The following is an 8470-nucleotide window of genomic DNA, read 5'->3' on the forward strand; positions in this document are numbered from 1 at the left end:
GCATAGGCCGCTCACTAGCATTCTCCATCCAACTTTGTCCTGAGCCTTCCTTTCCAGTTCTTTCCAGTTAACATTCATCCTTTTCATATCTGCTTCTATCTCCCGGCATAATGTGTTCTTTGACCTTCCTCTTTTCCGCTTCCCTTCCAGAATCCAAGTAAAGGGATTGCCTTGTAATGCACATTTCCTTAATGATTTCCTTAATGTACTAACATATCCTAATAACTACATATATGAGTATATTTGAATCTAAACTCAGAGTTCGGACAAAATTCGCCACCATAGTTCATTTTACATCAAAAAATGATGGAGAAATCACAAATCTTAATTCATTATAACCATATTATTATTGTATTACAATAAGGTTTTATTACTTGCAGCAAGTAATCATCTGAAAAACTTTCATGACTATAGAGAAAAAGATGTTCAACAGAATAGAATATAGTCCATACTGAAATAAAACAAGAACAAACATATGACAATAGGAAGATGGTTAAGTGTGATTTAAGTTTTGTTAATGACAAAACACTTTAGACTCAATGAATTACATCACTTTGAATTAGATTACCAAATATAAAAAAAACAAAGAAAATAGAAGAGAATCATTTAAAGCAAATTCGGTATATTTCTTAACAAAAATATATGATTTACAGATAAAACGGACAAAAGATGAGAACAAACAATAGTGACACCTAAAAAATCTGAAAAAATTCACAAACCAGTATCACAAATAAATTTAATGAAATACATTTAACTACTCACTATTAGTCAGTAGCATCAAAATGTTAGTTTAAAAAAGTATGAACACAATATATATGCTTAAACCTCTAAAGACGACGACGAAAGATGAATGAAACTTTACAAGAAGCAACAAATAAATTAACATATAAATGTATAAAAATTTATCACAAAGCTTTTGTAGACTTAATATAAATTTACCAAAGAAAAGTATCATCCATTTTTTCACATATCCAAAATGATCCATCATCATCAATCAATCAATCAAGGAAAGAAAGAAAACAACGACAAATACTTTTCAATAATAAAAATTTATATTATGATCACGGGAAATAGTGTCTATCTGCTTAATATTCACATGAGAAAGAAAAGAAGAATAGCATTATAGTGATTAATAATAAGTTAACCACATGGTAAATCCAATTTCCCAGATTCTAAAATAGATTCACTATCTAATATAAAAGATAATTGAAATTTCAATATGAATTTTTCCTGTAGAAAAAAAAAAGGAAGATAGAATTTGATGAATCATTTATATATATATACAGGGGGAAAAATATCACTAATAGACATTTGATAATTAAAATAACCAGATTTCAGCCAATCATTCAGTTACAAAGTGAGACCAGGCACATATATGCGTCGGTCCAAGTTGTCATACCTTGTTGGCACAACAAGATGAACACCGAATTCATAGAAGTAGTTAATTTAGTGGTGGTAATATATAAAAGATAGGTTGTATATAAGGATATAGTATAGGAAGAAAGACAGATATCAAGCAATTCTCATCTCAAGGTTTAAGGGAAGATAAAGAGTGTATACGCCTACACCATTGTGATCGATTCTGAGCCATGTCAACCAGTCTCCAATAATTAGATACGATAGTCACGCGGACCCCAACCAGGTAGTCTGCATCTACCAAAATGGCTCAGAATAGAAATTAGTAACTTCAAGCACTGATGCCATGTTTTGGTTTGGTCGACCCTAACTCTCTTCCAACCATCCCCAATATTAGACATTATAGAGCGTCGTGGTAATCGATGTTCAGGCATACGTAACACGTGGCCCAACCATCTCAGTCGATGAAGATTCATGACCTCATCAACTGATTTACCATCATTCCCTAACACCCTGCGTCTGACCTCACTATTACTTACCCGGTTATCCCAGCAGATGCGAGCAATATTTCTAAGACATCTGTGGTCAAATACTAGTAACTTACGAGCATCTTCTACTCTTAACGGCCATGTTTCACAGCCGTAGAGTAGAACAGAATGAACTGCTGCGCAGTATACTCGTCCCTTAATTGATAGACGGATATCTTGTCTTCGCCATAGGTCATGTAAGTTGGCAAAAGCCAAACGAGCTTTTTGAATCCGTGCTGAGGTTTCGTCAGACACCAACCCATTAGAGCTGATCTGACTTCCGAGATAAGTGAAGTTGTCAACGCGTTCGACTACTTCACTCCCTATCCTTATTTCGGGTGTTGACGCTGGACAGTCCTCAAGCAACAACTTGCATTTAGAGGAGAAGAAACGCATCCTAAACATCCTGGCATTGTTGCTCAATGCTATCAAAAGACTCTATATTTTATCAGCGTCTTCACCAAACAGGACTATATCATCTGTGTATTCGAATTCGATAAATGGACGTCCTGTTAGGAGATCAATTCCTTAAAATTCAGTCGATGAGAACATTATTTCCAGTAGTAGGTCTATAATGAAGTTATACAGAAATGGAGGTAGTGGACAGCCTTGTCGGAGAGAGGAAAAAGCACATCATACGACTAACTAATTGATATGAAGAGTTACGATTGATGTGTTGTATATAGTTATCTAATCTATCTAGTTGACGTAGATCCTATTTTATATTAAAAGCAATGGCTGGCAGACAACTAACAACAATACTCAGAAATGGATTTTTGCTCACATTTAGAACGAATGAAACACCCGTCTAACAACTGGACTAATATGATTTAAATTATGATTCTTACAAGTGTAATTGGATTATATTCAGCAACTAGTTTCATCATGTTCTAATACCATAATATCATAACATCCTGAATCCATAACAAGTAATAGACAACAGTGATAGATTATTTTCTACATAAAAAGCGAATGTCCGACGCTTTAATTGGGTTGGTGGACACGGAGAGTCTACCTAGGGGAGTTGGAAAACCTTGATTTCAAAACAATGGTACACATTGGCCCCAGTATCCTGAGGAAACAAATGGAGTATAAATCAATCATTGATTACCGGCTATCATGGGACTGCATCTCCTCACGATGCTCCACTACCTTGTGAGTCAGACCATTAGGTCAAAGGATCCAGGTGTGACCCCCTAAAAAACCATCTGCTTCGGTTTGGGCACCTGGACAGAATCACGGCCCTCATAAAAATCGAATGATTTGTATGGCGTATATCTATTTCGTGGCTCCCTCCTTATACCAATTTTTATGTGTTTAAACAAATAAATAACTTACTAATTTGGATGGATTATAAATTAATAATACTTGGCTGATTGATGCAGGTGGTAGAAAAGTTGTATAAGCTGGAAGGTTTTGTCCAGATGCAATAAGTTGTCGTATTTTAAAAGGCTATAAGAATAAAGAAATCAAATAATTAATAACAGGATCAAAACAGATCATCTATTGTTCAATTTAATGCAGGAAAATTTCAATTGAAAGTATAGAAAAGTATTTACTTGGAGTTCCGTGCAAAATTCATTTGATTTCGATTGACTCGACCAATTGGATATTGAGAATAACTGGTAGTGTAGTGAATGAGAACATCAGTAAGGACTATCGTAACAAATGGTTAGAGACTCTAGGTGACATGGCTCAGAATCGATCACAATGGCGTAAGCGTATACACTCTTTATCTTCCCTTGAACCTTGAGATTAAAATTGCTTCATATCTGTCTTTCTTCCTGTACTATATCCTTACATACAACCTTTCATTTATACATTACCACCACTAAATTAACCACTTCTGTGAATCCGGTGTTCATCTTGTTATACTAACGAGGTATGGCAACTTGGACCGACGCATGTATGTGCCTGGTCCTACGTTGTAGCTGACTGACTGGCTGAAGGACAAATTTACGGAATGTTTTGGTAAAATCTGAGAACTATATAGTAAATACTTCATTTGCAAAATGTCAGTCAATCGTCTCAGACTTCATTGTTCCTTCGTTTGCACATCAACCATTCTTTGTTCTCGTTCTCTTTTCTTCGATCTTCTTAACCTTCTACCTCCAGGCATTTTACTTTCGATTGATAATACATACTACTTATATCTGTTGACAACAGTAGCACACACCACAGTAGTGGTGTACTTACAAATTGTATATTTGTACACATGTATTAAGTTAAATCAGTTCATTCGCCAGGTACTTACTCATGTATGAGCCACATTCGAAGCGTGAGAGCCAATGATACTACTTGGTTGCCTGGACTGAAGTAACTGAGATAGGGTTAGAACCTGAAACTTAGCGGTTGAAAGTCGAATGTTTTTAAAATACTGTGTGGAGAAGATTTGTAGCTCAGGTGGAGTTTGTACTGATGATGTCGTTCAGAAGGATGATGAAAGCTCCACGACCAAACCATCCAGCTCAGAGAACAAAACTCCATCAAAATCGCATTACGCATACCGGAAACTATTTTTGGCATACATTTACTCGTTTTCTAGTGAAATTTATACGAAAACAATACACCTCTTTCTAAGGTTTAGCAAACATTATAATACAGTATGGTGTTCACAATTGATTGATCACTGGGTGGTGATCAATGTCATGCGTGTCAAGTCCGCCTTAGTGCTGATCGAATGCTATCGAACAAGTTGCAATGTGGCCACTAGTCTAGGTGGCTCGACAATGCGTGCATTCGATCAGCACTAAGAAGGACTTGACACGTATGACATTGATCGCCACCCAGTGATCAATCAATTGTGATTACATCTCAGTTCTACAGGAGGTCGGTCGCGGCCCGAATGGATCGGTGGTAACGTCTCTGACTGTGAAGCTGAGTGACGCGGGATCGAATCCGTCAGGGAGCACCAGTTCCCTCGAAATTACAGGTACACCTTGCTGACGAGTGCCGAGTAGCACGAAACTTGGGTCCAGGGTTTCCTGTTGACCATCTCCAACCACCATCTTATCACAGTATGGTATTCCATGTCTGACTAACATGTAAAACATAAACACGTAAAATCATTGTAATATATCCTGATATCAAATTAACAGAATCGCTAATCCAAGAAAACAGGATATATCTAACTTTTAAAATATAAGTCAAGAACTGTGAACTAAACGTCACAGACAGAAAACTAGAAAACAGCTGTTTCGTGAGTTTACTCTATTGCAACCGATGACAACAAAATTTTACTAGTAATTATCCATCACTGAATATGGTCATCGTGCTAACACTGCAAACAGCATATGTTTATCTTCCAGCACAACTCCATTAAACAGTCAGTAATTTCATGAAATGATGTCACATTTTTGTTAGACTGTTCCTAGTATTCGAGTTTACCTTACGTGAGATCTTAACAGGTTCAAGTATTTATTTATTTATTTAAACACAAATGTTAGTACAAACGGACCAAAAATATATACGCGCCACAAAATTATTAAATTTGTGTTTAGGCTGGAATACTGTACAGGCGCCCAAACAGAAACAGGTAGTTTTATTAGGGGGCGACTCCTCAGAGCCTTTGACCTAAAGGTCTAATGCACAAGGCAATGGAGCACGATCAGCAGATGCAGTCCCATGGTAGCCGCTTAACAATAATTGATTTATGAGCCATTTGTTCTTCCAGGATCCTGGAGCCCATGTACACCATTGGTTTCGAACCAGAGTTTTCCAACTCCCCCAGGTGGATCCTCAATTTATTTATTTAAACACATAAATATTGGTACAAAAGGGCGCCAGATACATATGCGCCACACTTTCATTTATTTGTGTGAGGGCTGTGATACTGTCCAGGTACCCAAATCGAAGCAGGTAGTTTTCTTAGGAGGCCACACCCGGAGCATTTGACCTAAAGGTCTAACCCACAAGGCAGTGGAGCATCGTAAGGAGATGTAGTCAGTCCCATGGTAGTCGGTGACCAACGATTGATTCATACACCATTTGTTCCTTCACGATACTGGAGTCCATGTGCACCAATGGTTTGGAATCGGAGTTTTCCAAATCCCCTAGATGGATCCTCCATATCCACCAACCCGATTAAAGAGCCGGACATTGTCTTTCTGTCTTCTCAACTTCGCAAACAACAGTAAGGCCACGAGAAGGCAGTGAGTAGGACTTCCCTGCCAGTGGTTGCATACATGTGGCCATGTGAGAACATTTCGAGAGAGAGAGAGAGAGGACTCTCCCCACTCTCGGCCGTACCAGGGCATTTGGCGGCATCCTCAATATCCACTAACTACAATAGCAATATCACCGATAATAATAATAATAATAATAATAATAATCTCACCTTTTCAACACCAAATCTAACATTAATTTCAGTTATAGGTAAAACATTTCGACTAGATATAACAGCAACAAAAACCATCACATCAGGATGTGGTTTATTATTAGTATAATGTAATGTTAATTGTATGTTATAAGTATTATCACTACTGTCATTCTCTTGTGATAGATTAGTTGGATAAAGAGTTAATGGTGTTTTATGTATTGAATGTGGTTGAACAGAAGAAAGTTGAATATCAAATGATTTAAGATCAATTACATTTTGTGATGTAACTTCGGATGATGTCATTTCTTCCACTTTGTGATTATGATTACTAGTAGGGGTATCTTTTATGTTTACACATAGGGGTGTATTATCATCATCATCATCATCATCATCAGGTTTTAGCTTACTCAGAGAATTATTTGATAATAATATTGATAGATTTGTATCTGTCAAAGCATTTGTTCTAGATGGATATGAAGGGAAAGTAAATAGAATATTGAAACGACGTAAAAACAGAATGCATCATACTGTTATATCCCGATAACAATAGTGAATGGTAACTTTGGGATCCATTTATGGACCAATATAATATGTATAATTCCTATTATATAATTGTTAAGTAACTTAACTATTCATATTCATGTTCATTTTATTATGAGCTTCATCTTGACCCATAGACTATTACTGTACGATTTACCATTCTTGAGTTATCCCCGACCGTTGCTGCTACCTTGACGTGGTGGTCGGGCTTGCCTATCGTGATGAACCAATCGAGCTATACTGGCTGGAACAATCGTTCCTCAAGGTCCTACCATGCCAGGCAGGTCGGTTGAAGAGCGGTAAGACTAAAAGCAGCAATCCCAAGGTCCGAAGGCGAAGTCGTACTACTGACTGTATAGAGGTGTGACGGCAGTTAAGTGTTTCCTTCAGACAACCAGCATAACAGCGATGCTGCCTTCCCACAAGAAGGGGTGGAGTTAGAAAACGTCGACCCTAACAATACACACCTCGCCTTATCCCACGGATATCCATCTCCGGCGATAAGGTTCCAACAAGTACGGAGCTAACACAAAAATTACCCACAAAAAGGTCGTATGTGACCGACCTCAAGCAGTTGTCCGTTGGGCACTGCGGTCACGCCCTCAGGTCATTAGGATTACTTCTAACCCAATGTCCTTTTCAGGTACCTCTAGAAGAACCCTTCCACGGTGTGGGCAACCGGAAGTGATAACTGCCCTCATACTTCTAACAGCGCACAAGACGACTGCATTCATAATCAATCTCCTTCTTTACTTCCTGTGAGTTATCCCCAGCGTATTAATTACTGTTCCCCCTATTCACAGCCACATTTGGCCAAAACCTGTACAAATGTTATTTTCTATTTTATCGTACGATGTGGTCTATTTGATTGGTATATAAACCCAGTATGTTTGAGAATAATGATTAATATTTCAGAGGCTGTTATTGGTGTTCTGGACTTCACTGGCTGGGTTGGACAGAAGCGGGATCGATAAGCACCCTAGACTGCTCGTACGGTTTTCATGTATCACTGTTTCAATAATTTGCTGCTCTCTGATTGGTGGTCTTATCACGTCATACATTAACTGGGCATCCACTCGGTCACAAGTTATAACACATACAAATATATTATTTTGCCCAAATGATTTGTGATTTGGAAATAGTTAATTATCATCAATTGATATTAGGTTACAGAAACATTGAAAACCAAGGAACACTTATTACCAATCTTACTAGATGATGATATTTGGGTTATATATCATCAATTGAATGGATATATATGCGTGGATTGATTCAATGATCTTGATGTATCATGCACACGGTGAAGTCTGAAAATTCTCAATTCGATACTGTGTAGGGTAGTGAAAACAATACTTGGAAGACATCAGTATAAAAATACCAACAATTTAATCAAGTGTTCTACTCTTAACTGCCTTAAAGTAGTACAAATAAAACTATTCTTCAAATGGATAGTGGCTAGCAGTGGAATCCAGGACGCGCGTTTCGTCCTATTTGGGACGCGTCAGCTGGATGTACCTGTATCTCAGAGAGACTGACCAGTTGCAGTCCTAAACAACAATGGGAAGATTCAAACAAACAATACTAAGTGAATTTAAACTTCACCCCATTGCACAAGCAAGTGGCTATCAGGACTCAGTGGCCGAGTGGATAACGCGATGGCGTTTGAAGCGAAAGGTACTGGGTTCGAGTTCCAGAGTGAATATTAACTCTGAGATGCAGGTAAATCCAG

General features: G+C 37.7%; 1 protein-coding gene across 1 annotated transcript in view; it reads right to left on the reverse strand.

Annotated features, from left to right (window-relative positions):
* Positions 1-319: 319 nt before the first annotated feature.
* Smp_164030 (putative golgi associated, gamma adaptin ear containing,arf binding protein 1 (gga1)) overlaps positions 320-8470 on the reverse strand; it is a 25427-nt gene continuing 17276 nt past the window's right edge. Inside the window, exons 10-12 of the mRNA XM_018798519.1 lie at positions 6220-6542; positions 3222-3335; positions 320-1230 (exon numbers count right to left, since the gene is read on the reverse strand). Coding sequence (XP_018653453.1) covers positions 1141-1230; positions 3222-3335; positions 6220-6542 — 527 coding nt within the window. The 3' untranslated portion in view covers positions 320-1140. The remainder of the gene's footprint in view (positions 1231-3221; positions 3336-6219; positions 6543-8470) is intronic.

This window comes from Schistosoma mansoni, chromosome 6 (assembly GCF_000237925.1).
Source record: "Schistosoma mansoni strain Puerto Rico chromosome 6, complete genome".
NCBI lineage: Eukaryota > Metazoa > Platyhelminthes > Trematoda > Strigeidida > Schistosomatidae > Schistosoma > Schistosoma mansoni.